The sequence below is a fragment of the Chroicocephalus ridibundus genome, chromosome 4, assembly GCF_963924245.1.
Source record: "Chroicocephalus ridibundus chromosome 4, bChrRid1.1, whole genome shotgun sequence".
Classification (NCBI taxonomy): domain Eukaryota; kingdom Metazoa; phylum Chordata; class Aves; order Charadriiformes; family Laridae; genus Chroicocephalus; species Chroicocephalus ridibundus.
The window spans coordinates 18,064,842-18,091,953 of record NC_086287.1 but is presented as its reverse complement, the minus strand read 5'-3'; the positions used below and the strand labels follow the sequence as shown (position 1 = coordinate 18,091,953).

Here is a 27,112-nt window from a genome sequence, read left to right as displayed (position 1 = left end):
TATTTGCCATTTACCCTTTTGCTACTCCAAGAAAATCTCATGCTAGAGTTCCAGTTATTGCATTTGTAGACAAATCCGAATAGCTTGGTAGTTATGTTTATTCAATGTATAGGCTTGTTTAGACTGTAGGACTTTTACTGAGTTCTGCTGTGAGTCACAAATCAAATATTTGTAGATTGTGTAATAGCACTTACCATTAGATGAACTCCTATTAATCAGTTACCATGAGCTAATTGGCCTAGCGGATTAACATGCCTAAATCAAAAGCTACTTCAACATACCAATGCATACCCAAGCACAGTAACTGTAGTCCTAAAGTCTCATTTCCTGCAGGGGAGTGGTAATAAATAAAAATCTTTTATCAACATCTTCCAGCATATGCTCGCAAAGTACTAATATGTTTTCATGTTAACTTGGAGCTACAAAGTACAAGTAAGAATAACTCCTGTGGGAAACTTGCAACTATCCTTTTTCACAGAATTTTTTTCACACTTCTTGCAAATAACATAATCTGTTTCCCCAAGTGGGGTAGAGTCATTCAGTAAATGCCTTGCCCTTCTGTAAATGACCTGGCGTCTGTCTGAGGTCTTTGCTCTGAATGCACACAGCTCATGAAGCAGGAGGAATAGCAGCAAGTCAAAGACACTCTACTCTTCGTTTGCCAGATCTGAGAATAAATGATTAGGTAAGGCACGAGGATTAGTAAATCGGGACCAACTTATTACACTACAGAGCTCTTTGGAAGGATCTATTTCAAACTTACTGCATCTAATATTCATGATAAATAAGGGAATATATGCAAAATGACAAGCCTTAAAAATATAAAAATAAAGACAGATTGTAAACTGATTTCCTTTGTAAAGAGAAGATTTCCTACTCTCCATTTTTTAGAAAGCACAAGCATTTATCTGAGAGAGACCGCACACTTACCATCCTTTCCACAATTATGATCTTTGGTCCAAGTTGTTTGTGAATTGCAAAAATATGTATAAGTCTAAGTGTAAACACCATAAAATCAATGGCAAGTATTGTACGGCCAGCTTGAAAAGTTGAGTTCAGCATTCTGCAGAACACATGAAATGAAATGTCAGATCTCAGCAAGTACCCCTGAGAAGTATTTTCTCAAATATTACACTTGGTTTCTGGGCGTAGCCTAGTTAGGAAAAAGCAAGCGCTTTAGGGCTGTGCTTGCATAAGCAGCGTAAAAGGAACGTAACATAATGTCTGTACATTGATGAGAAATAGCCAAAAGGTGGAGGGAGACTGTATTCTTTGTCTTGGCTTCAATGAGATGATTTTTTTTTTAAAAAAAAGGTATTATACATTGACTAAAAGTGATTGCCAAAAACAAAACAAAACAAAAAAAGCATAAGAGCTTTTCTGTACATGTGTTTGAATACACCAATATATATTTTTGTGGTCTCTGGAGCAACTTCTATGATTCCACAGAATTTTAGAGGCTTTATTGCAGAACATGTCTCAAAGCTTGTAAAAATAAATGTTATAGCCTGTCCTCATGTGAATATGAGACTGTCCTGTCAGTTGACATACACAGCCCTTGCTACTGCTGCTGACCACACCACATGGAACAGATATATACCTGCAGGTTACCCCGATTATGAAGAGGAAGATGGTCACCATATCACATTTATTCCAGTTATCCTCCACATACAGCTTAAATTTTTTCCTTAAATTTGTGTCTTCATCTGTATAGAAACTCTGAAAAAGAGAAATAATCATCGGTATCGATCTGTTTACAGTTTCACTATTTCATTGTGAGTTTTAACATAATACCTGTTTCCTTTCTCTCTTTCATTGCAAAGAGCAAAACCAAATTCCTAGTGTAATAGGGGTGTAAAAGCTTGAAAACATAAGCTCAGTTTACTGTCTTAAAACACAAAAGTTGGATGAAAAAGAAAAAAATCAAATCTTTTTATTCATGTGATATTAGCATTAAGAAATTTTGAGGCCTGATTTAAGATTCTGTCAGAATTTGGGCTGCTAAACAATACAACAACTTCCAGTTAAAGTTCAGCTTCTAGACATTGCTATCTAAACAGCATGAACAGATTTGGCATTTGTATACTGGAATTGTCAGTGAGTACACATTTGATTATCTAGGCAAAGAGTTGGTTTTCTTAATTGGGTTTTAGCCTGGCACTCTTCATATTTTACAGGTTTATAATGAAATATTTTTGATCCAAATATTTTCCATTACCCATTCTGGTTATGGCCTTGCTGCATAATTTCAAATCAATTGTAGCAAATTGGGATCCCCTTCACTGTCCCTATTGTTTAAATAATGAACACCTATTTGTTCTTCCAGGGTCAATGTTTATAACTACTTTTTTGCATCTAAAGAGGACAGCTTTATGCACCCACAGTTGACAACACACTAGCACCATTGTTCACGCATTATTTCAGTCGTTGAGCTGGGGATATTCCAAAACCAGTAACTGGGAGAGTAATGGAAAGTTTGGGCTCGTTTTTTGTTTGTTTTGTTGTTGTTTTGTTTTTTAAGAAGAGCAAACCCAAAAGAGATCTGCTAATGTTTTGAGTTGAGAAGTATTTTAGGAAAACCACAAATAATCTGAATTAATTTACTTCTCTTTTTAAACAGAATCTCTTGTTGATGTAGAGTTGCCTGCTGGGTTTCCAGGTGTAGAATATAAGTTCCAATTTCCATTAGTTGTGGTGGGAGGACCTAGTTCTGAGGAGTGAAATCAGAGAGATACTTTGCAAAGTGAAGGACACCTGAATCTTAGCAGTGCACTTGACTTGGCTACAGAAGCAGAGAGTGGAGCTACTGGTTTATATGGTGGAGGAAGAGCTTGCTCTGGAAGGGAGAGGTGGAGTGTTTTGGATAACGTAAGTTCTGTATTGCTCTTCTCTGCAAAACTGCCCCGATACTTGAAATCTTCAAGCTTGTACAGTTATGCAGATTGTAAATCTAATCAAAATATTGCCTCAAGTTTTACTGTGTTATTACTAAGGGGTTGTAAGTTACTGACCTGTCGGATTTCTTCCAAGACCAGGGTAAAAACCCAGAAGTAAAGTATAAATTCTTTAGCAGATGGACCCTCAGGTGGAGGTGGTTTGAAGTCCAGTAAAAGGACGTAAGTAAATAGAAACAGAAAAGCAAAGTACATTATAACATTCCCCACAAATACAGTTACAGGGGCACTCCAGAATTTTCTCCACCGAGTAAACATGAATGTCGCCCACGCTGTGTTTTCAGAAGGGTTTTGCTTTTCCATTTTACCATTTCCTCTGCAAAACAAAAAGAATATAAGCTTGGTGATAATTTCCTAAAATTAGTTCATGGGAATAGGCTCAGTGTTATTCTATATAAAGTTTTTTGTAAGATAGTAACAGACAGATGCTGGGAGTGTCCAGGAGGAAGGCTGCAGAAGCCAGAGCAATCACATTACCATAGCAGAAATATTTCAAGACAAAAAGAAGGTTTTGGAAAGCAAAGTCACATCAGGCTTAAATGCATATTCTTGTTATTTCAGTTTTGTTGTGTTAATTTGATCTGGAACTTCATTGTGTTCCTGCATGTAGTACAAACACTGCGCAAATACACAGGGAGAGGGGGAATTGGGCTAATTGCTCTTCATCATCCTAAATAATAGGAAAGAAAAGCAAATGGCCAATGTAGTTTGCAAGTCAATTCTTAATTATTTTGGCTCTAAAAATTTCTTGCAGTGTTTGCATGCAGTTCTTGGTTTTGCTCTGACTTTAAACAATTCCTCTTTCTGACCCAGTCTCCAAAGTGCCAGATCATGCTAAGCATGTTTCTTGACTACTCCTGCTGAAGTCTGAGAGAACTACTGAAGGAATGCTTTAGTTCTTTACTGTAAGTGCTGGCATCTCGCCCTTTACAATTAAATTAGAGTAAATTGCAGAAAAAGTAATATAGAAACCTTTTAGCAAAAACAAGTTGACCTCATAAATTATTTATTAAGGTAGTCTTTGACTATTGTGGAATTATGCAAGTATTTTGATAACTGAGGGAAATTTGACCTGTCCATCTACAGTTGTTTTTGCTGTGTTTTGGAACATGAAATGCTATCTATTGGCAATGGAAATTATCCTGTGCAGAAAATGCAAGTTGCCTGTATTTGATAGCAATCTGATCTTAATGTGAGGTTTTGTTTCCACATAAATTGCTCTCCCGTGTAAGCTAGGGATGTTATTGTATCGTTATTTTGTGATTCTGACTCTGAGAGGTGTGATCTCTACCAAAGGATGTGCACATTAGGGTATGTTTTCAATTTACCTCACAAAAAATACACAATGGCTCTTCACTGCTTTTTAATTTCCCCTGACATTCTTGCTATTTATTAAATAAATTTGTTACAAGGAAAAGTTTCTCCTCGCAGACAGTCTTTTCTATGAGCCTGATTCTGTACTACCTCTCAATTTATGACATCATAAGATAGATTCCCATTGTGACAGGCTAATATCATAAACAGATAATGGCAGCTTTACTGTAAGATGCTGAAATAGATCTGGGAGGGAGAGGGCTCTTTGTTAAAATAAATTGCTAAGATAATAGTAATTGGAACGCACAATGTAATGACCGAACCACGCGTCACGCAGGGTATGGAAGTGCTTTATGACATTGCTTACAAATACCTCCCAAGAGACAGATGCTTTTACACCTATTTTATAGGTTAGGGAAGGAGAGAGAAGAACTAATAATTTTCTCCAACATAGCAGCAGTTAAAAGCCAGAGGTAAAAATAGAACCTAATAACTCTGACTTGGTACAGCACTTCATACTGCAGATGATGCTTCCTCACTAACGTTGTTCACATATTTCTGAAGTTCTCTTTAAAGCATTGAAAAGCACGTGCTTAATACAAGTGGCTATTTAGCCATTAAGACGACTTTGTGCTAATCAAAAGTCTTCCTATCCTGACTTAAGTCCTTGTGGCTTCCTAGGTTTTGGCGATGGGTGTGTGGTAGAGGGATAGGGTGGGATTCAGAAGTTCTGAATCACAGATCTATGAATGACCACGAGCAACTGACAAAATCTTTGTGTTCAGTTACCCATTTGTGTAATGCTCCCTCTAACTCATAAATTTGTTGTTGTACTTCAGATTCCTCAGGGCCCACCTTTTAAAATATAAATGAAGAGCACTGGTATGGTGGGAAGCTGACTCAATATAAAATTCCCAGGTACTGATGTTTGCAAGTACTTCTGTTGCTGCCTTTGTAGGAAAGTAGGTAGCGATGCACTCAAATAATGTAAGGTTTTGCTAAGAACCTTCTTTCTGCTCAGCTCAGTAATCTGATAGGGGCTTACTTCCTAAATCCGATGTATATCAGCCATCATGAGCTGAATGGAACGTTGGAAAATGCTTTCTGATTCTGCAGGTCTTAAGCAGATTCCTTGTTCTGTAGAAATCACCTGCTCAGAACAAGTAAAGTTGTGTCTCCTTACACCAGTGATATATCCCTGTTGATTTTCTATGTTCCTTTTAGAGAGCAACTACAGCAGTAATCAGAGGGCACAGCATTTTCTGAGGAGTAATGACTCTCTTGGTCCTTCCGCTGATCACCAGTGCACAAGAAGTGTCCTGTTCTTTGATTGCTGTCACAGAAGTTATATTAACTAATGCTTTTAAACTTACCTGTCTTCTTCCTTGGAAAAAAACGGAGTCCTCTCTGTATCTAAACTGTCCAGATCTCTAAATGGCTCTGACTCATTCTTTGATTGTTTTTCCTCACTGTAAGAAAATAAACTCATTAGTTTAAAGATGATGGCTAGCAATTTTTCGCTACTAAATTGGCATTCATACAGAACTGCTAGCATGTACTTATCTTGGACTTGATCCACTGAGATGCTATGAAATAATTCATAATCCTTACCTCTGCAAATTCTGTTTATTTGTAAGGAGAAGGCTGAAGTCACGCACGAGATTCAAAGAAGTGATAATTGGGATGCTTCACAAAAATGGAGCAGGATGCTCAATTTCCTCAAATTACTTAGTATTTGAGCAGAAATAAACCCCTCAGTCAGTCCTAGAAGACAATACTCCAATGCTCTATTCCTGGTTACTCTTAGTAGCAATTAAGAGAGGAAATGACAGAAGCAGCAGGGAACATGGTCTTAAGTCTTGCATTTCCAGGGAAAGGAGGCAAAAAATGTCCTCAACAGAACAAATCTGGAAAGTCTTACTTACATTATGAATCATAATGTAAACCTTCCATGAAAACTTTGCCAAAATTTCACAGTAAATTACTTGAATTTGTGAATCTGGCAGCCATTATGACAAGAAGGTCATCTTTAGTGACATTGGCAGAAGGAAAGTCTTAAGTCGGCAGTGCCAAACAAGTTTTCCTCTTGCTTTTTAAGTAGTTTAACAGTTAAGAAACATTTATTTCATAATAGCATGTCATTCCATAATGCAAATTCTGACGATTTGTATATGAATCTCACAATATTAGGAGGTTTTTTTAAAGTTTCAGTTCCTGGATTCCTATGACTGTCTGAGCATCTTGGCTGCTTTTTTTTTCTTTTCTGTTTTTTTTTTTTGTTTGTTTGGTTTGCTTTTTGAATTTTTTTAAAGAAAGCCTCAGATTCTAGCCATCTTCACTGTGACAAAAAAGCTGAAAATGACAAACTCCAAAGCTATGCCTGCAGAAGACTAACAAAGAGATCTCATAAGACATTGAATTTTAAAATCTTAATTGTTTTCATGTCAGTCCTGTGTTTTTAAGCTTGACTATAGCCATAAGGCTTGTGGCTGATAATACTACTTTGTGATGGCTGTTTTCCTTGATAAGATACAAGACTTGTGGCTGATAATACTGCTTTATGGTGACTGTTTTTCTAGATAAGATACAGAGGTTTGAACCAGGCATCTCCAAATGTAGAAACAGATGGTGCTATACCTGGAGATATTCTACACATTACTGTGTAGACTCTGGAGCTGATAGAATTCCAACAGTTTTTCTGTGGACTGTGCAAAATAGAAGTGCTCTGTGTGAAACCGTGGCATTGATCTTTTAAGAATTATAATAGGCACTAGCACAGGAGACACAAATCACTCTGTCCCATAGAAAACTGATTTCTTTCATAGTGGTGAGTCCTGTTGACACTCTCAAGCGATATTACTGGTTTTATCACTTTGGTGAGAGATTTTGAGACAGAGTATATTTTATGGCTTATTTTTCATTCCTTACTTGGCTCTTGCACCCAAATAGTTATGGTTGTACCTGAATGCTATTAAATTTGTGTAAATTAGGAAAGGACACCAGAATCCACAGATTAACTTCAGAATCTGTGTGCTTGTAGACATGTCTCCCCACCATATTTTCGTCAGGAAGGCCTAAAAGTCAAGAAAAGAAGAGATGGCTTTAACATCTTAAAAACATAGTGCAAATGAAGTGCACCCACGTTCTATGGCTCCTAAGACAGTGAATGCTCTGAAAACCTAAAGAGCAGGCACAACTTCAGAGCAAACAGGCACTCTGCGTGTCCTTCTGCAGATGTTGTTGAGTATGCAAAGAGTTACAAAGAGGACAGTGGAAAGAACAGCAAGTCAAGTGGAATTAAGCAACATCTGTAGTACTAAGAAAATGCAAGTCAGGTGCTGTGAGCTAAAAGCACCATCACTCTTAATTTAGCTTTGTGTATATGGAGAGAACTCAGGTTGTGAGGGCAAAGCTGAATGGTAATTTGATTTCATTTTTATTGGTGAGCTCTTCCTTGAATCTGAACAAGGAGTTACCTCACATCTTGGAGCAGTTTCATTATGCCTCAGGCAGATTTAAAGTGCTTTCCTGATACTTCTCTATGAACAAGGCAGGAAGAAAAAGCACAGGATGGAATAAGGGCTAAATCTTCTCCTAAGTGCACTGGTTTGCAGGCTAACTGGATGAAAGGGAGGGCAAAGGGAGAACTATGGTGCTTTTTCAAGGATGCGGTATAACGTCCTCTTTGTATGACGCTAGGGAGAGGGAAGAGTCCCCTCTCCAAAGAATGTCTCTTAGGGGAATACATTTCATGTGGTTGTTCAGTGGCTGCCATATCCTTTTCTGTGTTGAACACCATGCTTAAAGGCCCTGGGGGTAGAGGTGGTGAGGGAAGGGTCTGTAAAACTTACCTGGACACCATCATGTGCAAAGAAAGACCTTGCCTCCGCTTCTGTAGCCAGCTGAAGGCAGGTGGTTTTGCTCCAGTACTGATTTTTCCTCACCAACAGAGCAAACGCTCTCTCCTCGCTATTGTGGTAGCATTCACTAAACAGTTCTGCCAAATGAAGGAAACATAGACAATCGGTTCTTGTAATTTGAAAGAAAAAAAAAAATAATGTAAGGCAAGAGAGTGATGTGTGTAGGGTGCAGCACAGTGGCAGCAAAGCCTGAGCACTGCTCCTTCCTGCACCAGAGACTTCTGCAAGGCTGAAGTAGTTGAAAAGAGCCTGAGAGAGCTAAGAGGAGGTAGGAGGGAGAGAGGAACGATGCTGAACACAAGAATAACTCACTGTGTCTTTGTGCATGCGTGTACGTGTGTTGGGGCAGAGGGCACATGAACTGGATTTGAAAAAAAATCACTGTAATTTTAAAATTACGACTATTTGGATAAAGGTGTCGAGTAAATCTCTCAGTACCTCCCTTTCACCTCTTTCTATCGGCATGTTCCCTTCTCAGCCTGGGGCCTCTGACTGTTTTTTGGGTTTTTTTTTTCCTATTATTGTTTGATCTGAGGAGAAATTTTTCTTTCTTAGTTCTTCTACAGACAGTATAAGAAACTTCTTGGCAACATGTCAGCATTTGTTACAGTCACTTATCTGTAGCTGCCTCATGTGGAGCTTTAGGCAATATCAAGCAAAACTGTATCTCCTGAGTGATCCTCTTACTCTTTGAAGGATGAGCTGCCACGCTGTCCCCACTCTCCTGTATAGACTAAATAGCTGCTCAGCTGTTGGCTTCTAGCCAACAAATCCTTGGATTTAAGACATAGCCAGTTGACATAAAATAATATTAGACTTGGTAGAGTGTTGTCCAGAGAAGCTGGTCCTGGAGCTCAGAAACTAGGATAAACAGTCCAAAAAGTCAAGTTTTTCTCATTAGACAAGATACAACTTCTCGTGTCTGTTTCATTCTGCTGATTCACTTGATTATCTTAGTTCCTTTCCTAGCCCAGCCTACACCTTCTTGTTATACTGTGAGGGCTGGCGAAAGGATCAAGTTCACTTAAAATAAGCTGATATACAGACTTATTTTGCAGTTGATGTGGTATTTATCATTCTTAAAGAATGTTTTCGCTACTTAATATTGGCAGTGTTATCCAGGCCAGCAATTAAAATTGAGGATCTGATCTAATACTTACCAAAGCTAAGGAGCAGACTTCCTGTGTGTTGGATTAGGCCCTGTAATTCCATGACTAAATTACTCGAGCCCTGTGATTATATGAGAACCTGACTTTTATTTTTTGTAAATAATAATGGCCCTGTGAGAAGAGGGGAAAATGTGATCTGTGTATAAATAATTTAGCAATGTCTGCATGAGCCTTCAGCTGCTTTATGTACTAGCTCTAAGGGGAGAGAAAAAGATGCCGTGTTTCCAAGTGCGGTATACTTTAAAGCCTCTGTTCACAGCAATGCTACCTTCAGGTACAGATTAAACTTTAGTCAGATCAGCAGAGAAGCTTGTGCGCAGGCATCTTTTCTAAAAGACTGAAAGGAGAAGAACGTGTTATGGACACCAGGCAAAGGGGAGAGGGCTTGGCATTGCAGATGCCTGAATTCTTACTGCTGTAGGGAGGGGCGGTTTATGCACTGTGAAACCCGTCTGAGCTTCACTGCAGTTTTGCAGTGCAGTTAGCCTTCTTCTGGGTGAGGTAATCTCAAATTATTTTTAGCAGCAAAGACAAGCCTTAAAACTTGTTGCTCTAGTGGCCCTTATAGAGCAAGCTTGATATTGCAGGAAAACCAGGCTGCTGTGAGCCTGGAAGTGTTTTGGTTATTCTATCTTCCCCATTGCTGTAACACACCTTGTACTAAGATCAGGCACTTAAAATACCAACATGCAGCAGGAGAGTAATTTCTTCCATACATCCCAGGGGCCAGTCTTGGAACACTGATTTTTTCCAAAATACCACCTTCTGTGGTATTTGAATGTTTGGGACTGCCTGTGCTGCAAGGCTGTTAAATTATTCATGACAGTTGACCTTTCACAACTGAAACAGTATTTTTTTCACTGGCTTGCCTTCCAATAGCACTTACTCCTTAAATTTTTGATGCTGTTAAAAAGGTGCCCTTACTTACCAACAGCGAGCTGCTCATACTTGGCCTCTTTCATTATACGTGCTACTTCGGTTTCCGTCTCCAGGCGGGACATCTCTTTAAGGATCTTGCAGGCTGCCAGAGCTGAAGCTACACCCTCCTGACCCTGTAGAATTGAAAGGGGTGCTGCTGTTAGCATACACTGGAGGGCATTTCTGAACTGGGGAGACTTCACTAAGGAACACATCTAACAAAAAAGAAAAACTGAAAAAATTTCACGCATGTCTACCCTGCGAAGAATCTTCCCTCAAATACAGACTTAAAAGTCCAAAATGTCAATCGAAATGCCAATTGAAATGACAGTTTTGATGATATCTGAGAATTGAAAACCACATATTGGTAGTTCTTGTGCCTTATAAGGCTGGAGACTTTTGTGTTTGATTGACCTTAGAGAGACCTGATTTGGGGTAGCAGTCAAAGACTGAAAGGAGAAGAACGTATTACGGAAATAGAGCAAAACAGTGTCACAGTGCAAAGACACCTTGAACATGGCTGTGCTGAGACCCTGCATAAGGATATACGGGAAAGGAGGGAGCACAGCTGGCAGAGGCACAGCAGTGGCACACACTAGAGAAACGTGCCTTCTGGTAGCAGGGCTCCACAAACACAAGGCGCTGCAAGGTGCAGATGTGTCTGCATGCACACGCACTCACTGGCTGAAGAGCTGTGCTGCAATTTGTCCCTCCCCATAACTCCCCTCCCGTGCCAGATGCAGCTGTCTGGAAGCTCAGGGATGGAGCCTGGTAGCTGTGTCTGGCTCTGTGGGGGGAGGGAAGACATGGCATAGTGCTCCAGATGCACGAGACAGGGCCTCGGTTGTGGAGGATCGTAAAAGAGGAGCCAATTATGCCAGCTTGAAGCTCAGCCTTTGAGATTGCGATGCTGTCGTTCCCTTTGCATACAGCATGTAAGCTGAGGATGCTTGATTGCAATGTCTTCCCTCTCCATCTTGTGAGAAACCAAACAATTGACCTATTGTAGAAGGAACAAAATGTGAGACTGAGACTGGTGAGTCATCAGCAGCAAGGAAAAGGAGGGCCAATTCTGCAGCTGAACTTAATCAGCAGTGTTTCAGGCAGCACTGATTTATTTACACCTGCTGCTTGCTCTGCCCTCCTCCTATTGTGGGGCCCTCTGTCCCCTGCTGGCATGAGCCACAGAGAGACGAAAGGCCCAATAAATGCCACATCTCGTATTTTAGAAACAAACCTATCTATCATCTGAGCTGCAAGGCTGAGCAAAAAAACCATTTTGTGTACTTGAAATATGCCAATGTTTCACCTGAAGCAGCTACAGCTCAAAGCTTACCATAGCCCAGAAATAGTTTGCCATCTTGTGCCGGTTTTGAAGTACTGCCCATACAAACAAATCTCTCCAAGGATTTTCGCTTTTCTGGTTCATATCCAAGGGCCCAGGTACTTGCTTTGTATTCATTTTATCCTGAAATATGGTTTGTAGAAATTAAAACCTGCTTTGCAGTCTCATTCCATGCAAATGACATGATCTAAGCTGCTCCTGGCTACTTCATATTCTTTTTATTTTTCTTTTTCTTTTCTGTAGGAATGAGAGGTAATTAGTTCATTCTGTACTGAGTCAAAGGACCCTTGTGTCCCAGATATAACTCAATATGTGTGAGAACATTCTGGATGAAACCATGACTCCATTGAAGTTGATGGTAAAGCTCTCATTGACTTTATTAAGGCCAGGGTTTCGCCGCTGGTGTGTAATATCATACAAGACAAACCTGTGATTAACTAATCTGAGCTTGCCTTCAGTTATATTGGATTCTGCTCAACTGCCACAGAGGACATGGTTTCAGATAAAAGGGAACAAAAGGCATTTTATTTCAACAGAAATAAATCTCGCCAAGGCCCCGTACAGGACAAGAATAGAGTACGTCAATACCCTCTTTTTAGTCTTTCGTTTGAGAAACCTCTCTCTCAGGCAGGGAGTATTTTAAGTAGAACACCGCTTATTCCTCTGGCATTTGACAAAAAACTCTCCAGAGGAAGGATGGCAACTTAGGTCAAGTTCTGAGTTTTACGTATATTTAAAAACTGCCTTTATATCTGTGTTAATTAGAAGCAGCCAGAGTGGATTTTTTTTTTTTTAATAAAACAAATTTTTTGGTGAGGATATATTTTTTAATCACTTAAACAATGGGATTCTGTTCAAAGTTACTATAATGACTTTTTGGTGGAGTGTTGGTGTTTGGTTTTTTTCTTCAACTGAATTGCACTGAAAACTTTGCCGGAGACAAAGATATCCCAAAAGTCTCATTGGTCTTTGTAACCACTAGTTCCTAACTTGAAATAAGACATACAATTTAGCAGCAGTGACACTGGTATGCCCGTACAGTGATGCTCTTTCTGTTGCCCATGATAATGGGATTGAGCCCCTGGTGGCAGCCACGGGAAAAAGCTTTTAAAGGAAAAAAGCTAGTAGACAGTGTGATCTGATATCTGAATTGGGCCTTATTTACAGCACTAGGCTTTAGCTCACTGCAAAATCCCACAAAGGTAAGTGAGATTTCAGGGGCAAATTTTTATTTCTGTAGAATTTGTAAGTTTGGAGTTTGCTTACTGACTTCAAAGGTATTGCCCCAAATTGTCTGTCCTTGTGAACAAAGAAATCCTGACTAGATTAAAACTTAGCTTTTCATAACACTAATTAATTTAGCTAGCCTTTATCAAAGCAAAGGTGATTGAAGCTCTTGAATGAGAATTTTTTTTAATTTATTTTTTAGTTTAAACCGTTTTAAGATGAAACTAGTACTTGGCAAATATCAAAAGGTTTAATTGTTTAGTTTGTGTAAAACTCTGGTCTTAATGAAATGTCTCCGTACCTCTCTGTTTTGAAATAATACATCCAGATTTATTTCCAATACTCTTGCAAGAACTTTGGCACCTATGAGTCTCAATGTTAAATACACTGTCAAAATGCAAAAATGATTATATATCTATTGCGCAATTGTGGACAGTGCACTATAGGTATTCCAGAGTGGTACCCATCGTATGTTATCCTTGTCATGTTGGCCAGGGTGCTTGCCAAGGGCCACTTCACACATTTTTTGTTCTTATTTCTTGCTCTGTGTTATGTCATTCAATAACAAGACTCTAATGATCTAAAGGCAAATATCATGTACTGCACGTTATTGAGTATCCAATCTACTACTACACAGTATAAATCTGAGAATAGTTTTACATACAAAGATTACCATTTTCAGACCAGGACTGAAAAAGGCCACTGCCTGCTTGTCTTTGTCCTAGAAAATATTGCCTTTCAAGTACTTCTGCTTGAAGTTCTGTATGAGAAATGCAGACTGCTATTTTTACGTCTAATTACTCCTTAGTAAACATAAATCTATCTATTCATATTCCCCATATATCTTTAATTGAATCTGTTCTTACACGTGAGGCTAATAAGATCAACAAGGTGCTAGAATGAGGAATGGTCTGTGTAAGTTGCGCTAGAAGAGAGAGATAGATACAGGGGCCTCTGCAGATCCTTAAACGGAGGCCATATCTTAGCACTTGTTCAAGGTACAGTAAAACCTTGCATAAAACCCCATGTGCAGAGGGGGAGAAAGAGGAATCACAACCTGTCTATCTTAAAAAGGAAAATAAAGGAATTTCTAATTTTGAATTTAAGATGATAAAACCATTCGAGCTGAAAAAAGGAATGAGAAACTAAAGTGACTGTTTCTCTCGTCTTTCCTTCCATGCCACAACCCCAAAGGCTAGACCTGTTTAAATTTTTTCAAATTCTAAATTGGAAGGGAGCAGGACTATGATGGAAAGTTGTAACTCACGTATTTCTTCTTGCCTCCATGTCTAAGGTCTTGATAGAAACCTTTGCATGCATCATGGAGAAAATCCTTGAGAACTCTAGAGACCTCACCGAGAGTGAAGAGTGGGCTGATCTCCTTCTGTTCCTTATGCTGTTGACCAGTGAGCCCTGCCAAAGTTCGCTTGCTTTCTTCATGTTTCTTCAGTAGAAGTTCATAGAGGAGACACTTCTGAGAAATGGAACAGTAGAGTCTCTGCAGACGACTATATGTCAGGAATTCAGATATGTTAGCCCCATTGTCAACAAATAATTTTACAAATTCTGGCTTGTCATTGACCAGAGCATCCATCATCACTTCTTCCAGGTCACAGGACTAGATTGATGAAGAAAAAAAAAAAAAAGGAAGTTTTTGAGGGTAACAACGGATGGATGAGGAGGGAGATGAGATTTAACAGGAATACATGCACATTTTGTCTTCCACCAGGACAATAGTGGGTACTACGAGAAAGGCAGGTAGAACTCTCTTAATTTATCTGTTACAAAATGTCTATGTAAGCATTAATGTTAAAACATCAACACAAATAGCATGCTGTAGGAGTTGGGGTGATGTTAGGTACCCACCACACTGAGTATTTATGCAGCAGTTGGAAACATTCTTCCTACTGTCTTCTAACAGTAACATCTACATGATTCTTTTGCTTTGTAAGCTCAGGTTTGGTTTTTTTGCTTTAAAGGTCTGTACAGAAGAGGGGGGAAATATTCTTGCATCCAAAGTGCTTAAGAAAAAGACCATGACCACTGAATTATTCCTCTATCTTTAGCCATTAACATATAGGGTACCAGAAAGGCAAACAGCCTAAGGGGAAGCATGCCACCACTGCTTAATCTCTTAGTGGAGTATTAAAAACTGAAGCCTTCTATCAGATATTTCAGTGTCCTGTACCCATTGGATTATACACCAATAGTCCTCTAAAGCAATAAAACCTGGTACCTTCCATTCCACGTCACCATTGAAAATTTCACTTTTAGCTATGTCCACTCTATTCCAGGCCACTGCCAGCTTCAGTTCATCCAGATATTCCTGAGCATCCTGACTGTGACTTTTACAGGCTGGTAAAAATAGGAAATGCAAATAAGTTCAGTTCTTTACGCTTGTTATGTTTAATTTAATATAGTATTAGTAATTTGATTAGTAATCAAATTAGTAATTTGATTAGCAATACAATCTCTCCTTCAGCTATCACAGATCTGTGGGTTGCTTAACCAGGAAACCTTCACAGCATTTTTTTTCTGAACTTAGGAAATATTAATATTAAAAAATATTAATTTTTGCTAACTGCATTATCTATTAAAATGTTAAGTTTAAATGTCTGTAGGATTTTAAGGGGAACCCTGGCCTGCAAAAAGGCGGGGCTATTGTTTTTGTCTTGTTTCAGTTAACACATTAGTTTTTATTTTTTTTCCCCATGATAAATTTGGGCTAACACAAAAAGCTAACATAAACTGAAATGGGTGGCAGAGCAATAATGTCTTATTTCAGAAGATACACTGAAGATTTCTTATAGGAGAAATGGATTGTTTCAGGAACTAAGGCAGTTCAAAACCCCAAAAAATGCAAGTAGACCTGTTTTTTTTCATTTATTTTTTTATTTACTTTTAAAAGGCTTGTAATTGGAATAACTGCTCCAGTATATTTCAGTTCTTCTACTACTAAGAAAAGCAAGTCGTGAAATAAAGGAGTGATTAAAATAGTGCTATACAATAGCATGAGATTAAAAAGCAAACATTAGTTTAAAGCAAGGTTACAAGAGCTATGGTAACTGCCACAGTTGACTTGTCAATAAGAAAACAGAACTCTGCATCAGAAATGAAATCTGATCCAACAGTCAACTGACCTTGCTCTGGACAAGAATGAAATTCATTTATGGCATAGAAGAAGTCAAATAAGACAAGTATGACACTGCTGTGTTTATTCTTCTTACCTTTTACTAAAGCTTTTAAAATGACTGTGTCTAGTTCTTCTGAACCATCTTGCTCAAAGTTGTGCAGAGTTAGAAGATGTTGGTGTGAAACAATGTTCTGAATCTATTGGGAGTTGAAACAAAAATCATTTTATGCATTGTCCTACTGCCATATATTGATGCGTAAGAGCCCAGTGGAGATCACCCATACAGTATTTCCCCAAAATTTACATTCTAATTGTAAAGCTGAGGTTTGGCAAGACAAACATTATTAGTTTTACGTATATAAATAAGGCAAGGAGGGGGTTACTGCTTTTTCCAAAATCACCTAGCAGGATGGGAGGGATGGAACTTGTCTATCCCAAGAACCAGAGCAGTGCCTTAATTAAAAGATCCTTCCTTAACTCACATTCTTATTTGACTCATAGTCATGCTGTGGACAGTATACCACTGGTTTTGTTTTATCTTTTCCCGCTTTGACATTTAAGTTTTGCTCTCGGAGTTGTTTACTTAAAAGCATAGTCTTTAAATCTTCCTTGAGTAAAAGTCATCAAATATTGGTATATACAGTATTCTTCCCTTTCCTTCTGCTTCTCTATTTATTGAGTTTTCTTTCTCGCAGTGCAGCTGCACTGAGACTTTGTGGGCATCTGGCAATATTGCTTCTAGATGCCCTTCCATCCCTTTGTGTTAGTGATCTGTCAAAGTTCTCCCTAATGGAATTAATATGTGGAAGCTAAGGATTATGGCAGGGGCTGCAAAGAGTAACTAGTGGGTCAGGTCGAGTGGACTTGGTTTATCTCAGAGGCGCAGGGTGCCCTTCAATCTTCATATAAAGACAACGTCAAAGTGGGTCTTTCTGTCTTTAAAACTTATGCATAGCGGTTTAAATCCAGCAAGTGTGCCTCAAGACAAAGTATGAGGAAAATCTGTGAATCTATTCTGTCTTTCTCTTTTAAGAATGCACATAACTGACAATAGATAGGATAATTTCTAAGCACCCTTCATTCTTTTTCATTTATTCATGCTTATCCACAATTAGGTTTCCATTTAACAGCTGTAGATCATGAATTAGGTCTCTTCTGTCACAGATGCACAAGATCCACAGCTGTGGAGTATAAATAATTCTTCATGTCCTCCAGAAGGACTGTGGGGTTCCTGGGTGCTGGCTGTTACTTAAAGAAATAATTGAGGAAAGACAGAGCCCTAAGTGTTTAGCTGAATCACTGGGACAAAGTAGTTTGTATGATCAACTGAGCACTTGATTTTAATGTTAGAGAGGTATTCTATGACACTTGTGTCAGAGCACTGGATTACCCAAAACTTCTGGGCAGCTTCTTGGCAAACCTGTACTGAATGAACTACAGAAGCTAGAAATGGTAGGAGAGAGCTTGTGAACGTGATGCATGTAATTATCAAACACATGAGCTCACTGTTGCTGTCCATTGAAGAATGTCCTTCCACAAGAACCTTTCTGCAGGGAATTTCTCCTTAAATTGCTTTTCAACAGCTTCTGGCATGATAAGCTGTGGGTCATTCACAAATGCAGCTAAGACGTCGGCTGTACCTCCAGACCCTGCTAAGATAAGCCAGGGAGCAGAATTTTCCAAACCGCTGCAAATTCTCTGTAGTTTAAAAAGTACATTTTTAAAATTCATATATGGGAAGAAAATGTTATTCAAAAGAAGGATTTCTTGCAAACTAGGAATAAATGTGTACCTAAATCAGATTCACTATGACTCAGTCCAGACTCCTCTAAGCTATTAGGATTTTTCTGATTCTGTAGCAAGTTGTCCATGTTCAGGCTCCTGACTATACTTCTTTTCATGCCACATCTGCTGAGTAGCTAAGCAACCTGATTTTGACAAACAATGCATAAAACTCCTTTGTCCCTGATTTCCCCCCAACGCCCTGCAGTTCGTGTTTCAGCACAATCGAGTGCAAGAGGAGCACTATACAGAAATTCTGGCTCTTCTGGCTGCTAAACCTGGCGATACATTCTGGAAATCAGGAATTTGCCTGTGGGAATACAACATTGGGCCACAAGAAAAAACTACTTCAGCATAGCAAGTACAAGAGTTAAAGGCTGATAGTTCTGTTACTTGTGCAATTAGAATAAGTCGGGCAGGTTGTTGAAAGAGGAAAGCAGAGGCCGTGGCATCATAATTGCAATAATGACTATTTGCTGCCAGTCTACTTCTTAGTCTAGATTTATGCAAGAAGCCAATGAGACTCTAAGAATCTAACTACTGATTTGCTTGTTGCATAAGGTTGGTTTTTTTAGTTTAGTTTTTTCTTTTTCTAAGAATTGTTGTAGTCCTCGGTGTGTATTATCCACTTTGTATTTAAGAAATTGATATTCTAAAAAAGCGCAACCAGTTATCCATTCCCAGCACATGCAAATTTAGGGCAGCTCCAGCCAGTCACCTTTGCTCTCCAATTCACTTTGTTCTCTACAACTTTGAAAAGAGGATTTCTACATTGTGATATGTGATTTTTTTTCAACACCCGAGATAGATACAGAAAACACTGCCATATTTAGCTTCTAGAAGGAAAGCTCAAGAGGTGGCATAATCCTAGTTTAAACAGCAAGATTTCTGATAGCAGTGTGTGCTTTAGTCCAGCTGACAAAGATATGACAAGATACAGGGACTGGAAACTGAAACTAGGAAATATCACTGGAAATGAATCATTATTCTGAAAGAGGTTGCCAGCTTGTGTTGCAGTCTCACCACTTGGAAACTTTAAATTATAGTTAAATGTCTCCCTAAAGGTCCTGTAAAGTATTCCTCTTCATCTAAGAGTATTATTTAAAAAATGCCATGTGGACATACAAAGTAGCAAAATAAAATACCAGTAAAACTAAAATAGAAATCAAAGACTATTTCCTAGTTAACCAATTCTTCAAGTTGTAGAACTACTCAGGAGAAAATCAAAACTGATCCTTCGCTGAAGAAGATACGGGACTGTTAGCAGACAGCTATCCAGTTGTCTATCCTATAACGTATTTTTGCTCAGTGGAAGTAGGACACTGTAGTTTTAAATGGCATATCTAGCAATCCTGATCTTGTACTTCCTCTGAGCTCTGACAGAGACAGTTGTCTCACTTTTGCTCTCCAGCACTGAATGATTCATCTTTTTTTTGTATGTGATCTTGAGTAATAGCAGAGTATTTCTATTTTGCTAGATTTGGAGCTGGCTTCTGTGGGTTTGTTTTGGTTTTGGATTCCTTCTTCCCACTGTATGAGCTGGCAATGGAGGCTTTAATGATCAGATGGTGCCTATTCAAAAGGAAATATTTCTCCCAAACAAATACTGGCAAATTTACTATTAACAGAATTCAGTTCTTAATGGTGTATAGATATGAATTTTGACTTTATGTAAAGTGCCAATACTTATGTTTGTCATCCAGCCAAATTTCCCATTAATTACTTAGCACCAGTTAATTTATTTTTCTACAGTTGCAAACAGCTTCTTACCTCAAGTGTGCCTGGTCCTCCATTTACCAGTAAGCAAAGCACCGGGATCTCAATGCTACCTGTTCCTGTGAAATAGATGGTTTAATTTTTAAAAAGTCAGAAGCTTTCAGAAAACTAATGTGGTTTTGCCAACCCCTTGAAAATGCTTCTCCTATTATGTGCTGATTTGGTACCTACCAGAATGGGAGCCTGCAGAAGGCAGGCAATTGCAGAAGCAAGTGTCAAAAGAAGAGAGTAACACTGTGACCTAGCAGATAGGGTCTAAGATTCAGGGCAAAGGCACCCTTGCCTTGGACATCTTGCGTGATCCCTGTCAAGCTGTCCAGTCTGCTCTCACCTCAGTACGCCTCAGCTGCAAAATATGGATATTGGCACTTCTGTATGTCATAGTACTGTTGACTTTTAAAGTTATTTATTTACTGCAAGGTGATCAGATAGTAGAGTAATGGAGTCGCGTTAAGGTGCGAGACAAGATTGTTAGGTTTTCAGAGACACGGCTACCATTATTTATATTAAGACACATTTAGAAGTGAAAAGTTGTCAGTTTGTCCCAGGTGTCATGCATGTGCACAGCATGCGCCGGAAGGTAGTGGAACCCAGGAGAAAAGCCTGATAAAAGGAGAGTTTAGGAATAGGAAGAGGATAACTATGTAGACAGCTAGGTGAGATCAGTCAGATATGAATTGATAGGAACAATATACTCTTTATTACTGTGCTTAAACAGTTTAAAATTTCATTCAGCACAGTCTAATGTGGTGCTTATTAATAACATAATCTTATACATTTAAAAAAATGCTAATGAAATATTTAACATGGCACAGCAGCGGAGGAAGAAATGATGTAGGCAACCCTATCTTTAGCCATTGTCCCAAAGGGACACACTTTTTTCTAGATGGTTTATACTGTAAATGCTGAACTCTAATCTGAAGGTGACTATAGATTGGCCTAAAAGAGCTCAATCAAAACAGTAGCATCATGAGATGAATGCCTCTTTCCATTGGAAGATAAAAGGCATTTGGTTCAAACAATTTTTTGATGGTTCCCTTTGTACATCTTCCAGAGCAGTGTACAGATCACCACTTACCACGTGTTGGATCTGTTGTGGGATCACTACAGAGATATGGTGGAACTGAGCTGGAGCTAGGACACAATTGGCAAGTAACTTCATTTGTTTTAGTAAATGACATAGCATTGCCATACCTCTATAAGGTGATGTTCTAGTTTGAAGAGTGACCCCTGTGACTACAGGTTCCTCAAGATATGTTTATGGCCTCAAATATTCTTCATTTACCACAGAGTTAGAAAAAGTTTAGCAGGAGGAGGGGCAGGGGACTGGGAGGCGGAATTCTGACTTTATGCTGGGAAGGTGGGAAGTCCTTAATATTCAGCATATCAAAAATTTCCTCTGAATGACTTCTAGGTATTTTTTAAAATAGGGAGATTCTGCATGACCTTATTAAAGTGTTTTACTTCAGTAAAATCGCATAGCTTTTCTCAGCTTGAATATAAATGAGCTTAAATGAACGGCATTGGTCTTGTTTATAGAAGATATCACTGAATTCAGTGTGTTTCAGTAAAATATTTGTTTCATGAATTTACATTTTTTGATGGAAAACTGTTCCACTGAGATTTGTTCAATCAGGTTTGGTTTGCAAAGCAGAAAGAGGTTACTTTCTAATTCTCAGCACTGTAACCTCAGCCTACCATTACAGTCCACCTGTGGTCTTTCCTATGTGTGTCGCCAGATAAGCATTCTTCAGGTGCATTCATGCTCTCAGGTACATCTGTGCAACCATACTATGGGCTATGTAATTGAATATTCCATTGATGCATACAAGTGCGAATAAGTGAGCTCTCCCTCCTGTTTCAGCTGGGCTAGCACCACAGGTATTACAGAAACAAAGGGAAGGTAGAAGTAATTGTATTAGCACTACAACTGAATTCTTTCCACAAATAGCAGCAGGAGGGCTGCCCAATACTCAGGTCTCATTATAAACAAAGGTCACATAGATTTAGATGGCTATTAGATGTTACACTGTTTACCCAGGATAAGATTTTATCCTTAAAGAAACGTGGCTCAAAATATTTCAGAGGGCTTTGGAACAAGTTTTTTCTTCTACTGTGGGAGCAATTCAAGACCCTGTGTGTGAGAGGGGATAAAAGTAACACAACAGTGAACATCCATCTCTCAGAGCCACTGGTTAAGGCACTTAAAGCTGGATTTATTTTCCATTTCTTGTGTTTCAAGGCAATTTGAGCTATGCTTTGAAGATCAGCTTTGAGCTATGTTTAAGGAGATGTGATAAAAGTCAGGATTTTTCATTCAAAGAGCAGCTTTCTCAACTTCAGAAGTCACCTTAGTTCTGCCTCTGACATAATGGCAAATGTGTTTACTTGATCTTGCCTATGTAGATGATTGTACAAATTGAGAATTGGACTTGCCTTTGATGAAGCCAGGCCCCCGCAGCTATCATTGTAATATCAGCATTATTCAAGTTAGCACGCCTGTATAGAGTGTACTTACCACCATATCCAGTACGCTGTTCTGAAATATGCTTTTCCAAGGTGAGACGTAGCTTAGTGGTTCCATCTGGCTCATCTGGTGTTATGTGATCCACCAAAATAAAATGGGAATGGTTGTGGTCCAAGGAATACAGTGGGCCTTGGATATTATCATCTGATTCATAGCGTACAAGACTTTCATTCTAGAGAGAGGAGGAGAGATGGTACTATTCGCTACAAAACACAGTCCATGTTTTTACGTGCTTCATCTCCATTTTTGTGTTGCCTGTGCCATGACATAGCACACCACCTTTGAGACAATCGAATAGACTCTTTCAAAAGGGTAGAGGAGAACGTGTTGCTTCTGAAAGGTGCCAGATTTGATAGGACTGAAAGACATAGTCTCTGAAGTTTCCCTATTGGGCTCTACAAAATATAGCAACATCAGTCACCACCTCTGGAATGCAGGCATTCATTCAGAGGTTCTGGAAATGTTTGTTGGACAAATGGAAAGTGGCCATAAGACCCGATAATTGTGGATGGAGCTGTAATGTCTTGGAGGGCTAAAGTCTCAGACAATATAAACAGGGGCAAACCTAATATTACAGTAGCATTTTGTCCATGTTTAGCCCAGTAGATAAGTTAGTCTGCTTTATGTCCATATCAATTTAAATGTGGCTTTATTTAATTGACAGGGTTTTATGAGATCTAATGGTTATTCTCAATTTGGAAATTGCATTCTAAAAAAGCGAGTAACAGGCAGACTTTAGAAAGTGCAATCTTATTTTCTTTTATTTTGGGTGAGGGGTGTTATATCTTGAAATTATTTATTAATGATTTTTTGCATAAAATCACTGTCTGGGTAAAACAGAACCCCTGTTACAGTCTTTTGTTCTAAGGATTGCACTACCTATGGTCTTCCATACACACACTATTTCAAGCTCCCCTTATGTCCTTAATAAATATTTCTTTCCCACCGCTGCACATCCGCTTTGATACTCCTAGCTGCAAGCCAGGCTACAAATGCCTTCTTTTTCATTTTCATAATCACTGTCCTGTTTCAAGTAAGCTAGATTAAAGCAGTTGTTTAAAATCTGCATCTCCTTCTATCAGGCCTCTTTTCCAGCTCCTGCAGCCTTTGAGTTGATGAACAAAACTCAGACTGTCAGCTTGACTATTGTGCTTGTGTATTACATTTTCCTTCCGCTAATTTTGTGGACACAGACAGCTGTTAAAGCCTTTCTAGACATAGCAGTGTAACTGTGCAAGTAACCTAGTCGTCATTAAAGTAAGGCAGAGAGATTTATGTTCTGGTTTTTAGGAGCCAGATCTCATGTACAGCCTTTCTTAATCTCAGTTTTCGGCAGTGTCTGCTAGGAAGAGGAGCTGACCAGTTGAATCCTGGGGGAAGTCCAACCTAGGAGTTATCCAGGTTCTTCTCCACAGACAAGGCTAAGGCTGATGTTGGAGAGGCAGTGAACATATCACCAGTAGCTCATAGCAACAATACTAATGCATAAAAACATTAAGTAACTGTCCTGGTTTCAGCTGGGATAGGGTTAATTTTCTTCCTAGTAGCTGCTGTGTTTTGGATTTAGTATGAGAATATTGCTGATAACACACATTGGTTCAGTTGTTGCTAAGTAATGTTTATATTAAATCAAGGAGTCTTTCAGTTTCCCATAAAAACTGAGAGGGAGCACAGACAGGACAAGCTGGCCAAAGGAATATTCCATACCATAGGCATCATGCTCAGTATATAAAGGTGTTGGCCGAGGGGGGCAGGAATCCACAATCACTGCTCGGGATGGGCCGGGCAATCGATCATCTGGTGGTGAGCAATTGTATTGCATCACTCATTTTGTATATTCTTTTATCATTATTGTTACTATTATCTCCTCTTCCATTACTGTTTTATTAAACTGTCTTTATCTCAACCCACATGGTTTCCCTTTTTCCTGATTCTCCTCCCCTATCCGCAGGGCCGGGTCAGGGGAGTGAGTGAATGGCTGCATGGTCCTGGTGGCCGATTAGGGTTAAACCACGACAATAACCCAGCGGACAAGCTCCTTCATGCTGTGGGTAGATGAGTTGAGCAGCTGCATAGCATGCCCCTAAGTGGCTTTCTGAAATGAAGCTGCACACAGTCAAACTGGAGAAATTTCCTTTAAAGCAAGGCAAGAAAGACTATAATCAGGTGTGTTCCTATGACTTTTTTCTCTGTCAACAGCTCTGGGAAGAGCTGTTCAGGACATCAGACACTGTTCCAGGAAAAAAAGCAGTAAATTTGCATGTACTTTACAAACAGCCTGTGCCACAAATTTCTTTTACCTCCTTCTCTCTGGCTTTTATTTGTTGGGGAAAGCTTCTTGACACAATTACTTTGCCTTCAAATTTTGTTTTGACAGAGGGCGTGCCTATATTTTGCTGCCATGTAACATTAAGCCTCCTCGCCAAAGATTTGGCCTTTGATTAGAACCTGGAGGCACAACAACCAAAAGAAAAAGTCCCTCAGGGATTTTCCTATCTATTTTCTGAAAATGTGGAAGTGATATTTAAAGCATACCATTAACACAGAAAAGATGGGAGGGATACACTGATTTCAGGGCTTGTTTTTCTCCTTGCTAGTGTGGATTGTTAGCTCTATTTTATACAAGAAGCTGTTTGTGTTAGTGCCAAGTATAAAGAGAACTAGGTTTAGATCAACATCCTCATCTATAGTTCCTTTGTCTTAAAGTTACTGACTAAAATCCAGAATGTCTTTCGGTGGAAGCAGTGCCAGAAGTCATAGGGTCAGGAACACTCCATGTGAAATATTCCTTGACAAAGAATTTGGGCTTTAGTTAACACAGGGAAAATCTAATGCAATAAAAAGGCCAGTGCACTTGTTTTGTAGCTGCTGCTTGGGAAAGATCCAGATGCATTTTGATCACTTAGCCCTGGAGAGATGTGAAATAGTTTGCCTTTGCCAAAGCAACTTTCCTGAACAAAATTCACAAACGCAATGAACTGAATTCTTTCCTCTGAGGTCCTTTTGGACCAGTTCAGCCACACAAATAGCTTGAAGTCTTCCACCTAAAGAGTCCCACCTGTTAGAGCACACGGGTAGTTGTCCTTGGCAAAAAGGATGGGAAAAGGGGAAGCCCAATGACAAGAAATTGCTAGCTGGTACTTGCTAGCCTATCTGAGAGAAGAACTAGGTGCGAGTTCAAAGGGCTGGGTTTGTCGTTTGTTTCTTAGCTTCTGCAGGGAACTAAAATGGCACAGAGGAGCTGTCATTCATTGTCATTACACACCTACTGTGTTACAATAGTCTGCTTAGGACAGGCTGAATATCCAGTGACAAGATGATCATGTCATAATTTTTTTTTCTCCACCTCCAGGTCAATTCAGCATCAACTTGTCTTGACATTTTCAGCAACTGTTTTGTTGGGTGAGGATTTTTATTTTGTTTTTTTTTTTTTCGTTCTGTTTTGGTTTTGGTTTTGTTTTGTTTTGTTTTTTTCCCCAAGAACTTGCTTTGATCTGAATTGTGAAGTTCCTAGAACTCCCAATAACAAGACATAATCCTGCATGGCTAGCATTTTTGGCCTGCTGTGTTGAGCAAGTTTTTGCATATTGGACACCAATTCAATGACAAATTAAGAAAACTTGGTTTTGAAATATTTATGGCTTGTGTTCCAAGAAAATATACTTTTTACAGTGTTTCTGAAATAGCTTGGACTAAGTACTTCTGCAGTAAGTGGACATGGGAAAAAAATATTAAAGGTATCCTATGAGGCATGATTTTTTTTTTTTCCTGACGTTCATCATTACTCTGGTCGCTGAGCTAATATCTAATGCTGTCACCTGCTGGATATTTGTAGAATTGCTGTCAAGTATACTGGGTGCACAGGGCAGAGAATCATTAGGGTCTAACAATTCTTTCTGCTCTTTATTTCTGTTTTCCCCCAAAACACTCTTAAAACTCCACTTTCGTTTTTATATTAGATCGACTTTGTTCTGCCTACTACTTCCACATTCTGTAAAGGTGCAGCTTACTTCTGAACAATCCTGTATCACGAGTAGAATAAGCAAAAAATACCTTTGTGTTGTCCAGAATTTCTCTGTGCTGAGTTTTTCTGAGTGAAGTTATTCCTATGGTAATCACTCTTACTTTGGATGAAGTACTAGCCAGTGCGTGATCTCGGACTGCTTGCACTAAGTGTCTTGTTATTCCTACACGTAAAGCACTGGTAAATATCCAGGCACCTGAAATTATTTTTAAAAAATAGTTAGATAATTTCTTTATAATTGAACATGTTTGTGCATCGAGTGAAATTACTTGCAGTGCTGGATTTAAGCTTTTTTTTTAGATAGATAAACTGAAGACAGGTCTTGATGGACTGTAACTTTTAGAAATAAAATACATATAAAGTATTTAAGAATTTAACAAGAAAGCCAAAAATAAATTATATGCCCGTCTTTGCTCTGATGTCCATACACCCATCAAGAACGCTGTGTCCTGTCTAGAGTCACTTACTGTCTAAATACGAGCAGAAACATCACTATACCAGGCAGGTCTGATTGTTGCATGAGGAAGAGCAAAGAGACAGCACAGATGAAGTTGTTGGCTTGAACTGAGGAAAAAAACAGTCCCGTGCAATCACCTGGTAGCAGAAGAGCTTGGGCATAATCTACTTAGTCTGGTGTTCTTTCTCTTGTTCTTGGTTGTGTTAGAGAGTGAAATCTTCAGGAGAGTAGGATTTACAGCAGTATTGTTATGGTGACAAAGAATTTGTAGAACCCCAGGTAAACAGCTAACCAACCTTTTCCAAATAGGTAACATATACTGTCCAGTCTGAAGTATAGAAGGCAGCTGGAGATAGAGAATACCTGTCTGGTACACAAGTTTCAAAAAGGGCTTTGGTACTAGGCTGTTTTCATTACAAAAAGCGAAACTGTTACAATCTTGTCTGGACCAGTGAAGCTAAACCAAGAGCTTGCTGTGAAATGCTTACAGGTATTTTCACTTTGTTTTGCAGGTATTTTCATAAAGCTATGGGGGGAAAAAAAGTAATCTTAAATGAAAGCCACTT

General features: G+C 39.0%; 1 protein-coding gene across 1 annotated transcript in view; it reads right to left on the bottom strand.

The window, feature by feature from the left end:
* TRPM5 (transient receptor potential cation channel subfamily M member 5) overlaps positions 1-27,112 on the bottom strand; it is a 56,558-nt gene that overhangs the window by 12,902 nt on the left and 16,544 nt on the right. The window contains exons 6-20 of the mRNA XM_063332354.1: positions 26,119-26,285; positions 22,057-22,237; positions 19,533-19,597; positions 17,487-17,678; positions 16,075-16,177; positions 15,084-15,202; positions 14,115-14,465; positions 11,612-11,743; positions 10,286-10,409; positions 8,120-8,265; positions 7,230-7,342; positions 5,642-5,737; positions 3,012-3,270; positions 1,601-1,719; positions 931-1,063 (exon numbers count right to left, since the gene is read on the bottom strand). Of these exons, the coding sequence (XP_063188424.1) occupies positions 931-1,063; positions 1,601-1,719; positions 3,012-3,270; positions 5,642-5,737; positions 7,230-7,342; positions 8,120-8,265; positions 10,286-10,409; positions 11,612-11,743; positions 14,115-14,465; positions 15,084-15,202; positions 16,075-16,177; positions 17,487-17,678; positions 19,533-19,597; positions 22,057-22,237; positions 26,119-26,285 (2,300 nt within the window). The remainder of the gene's footprint in view (positions 1-930; positions 1,064-1,600; positions 1,720-3,011; positions 3,271-5,641; positions 5,738-7,229; positions 7,343-8,119; positions 8,266-10,285; positions 10,410-11,611; positions 11,744-14,114; positions 14,466-15,083; positions 15,203-16,074; positions 16,178-17,486; positions 17,679-19,532; positions 19,598-22,056; positions 22,238-26,118; positions 26,286-27,112) is intronic.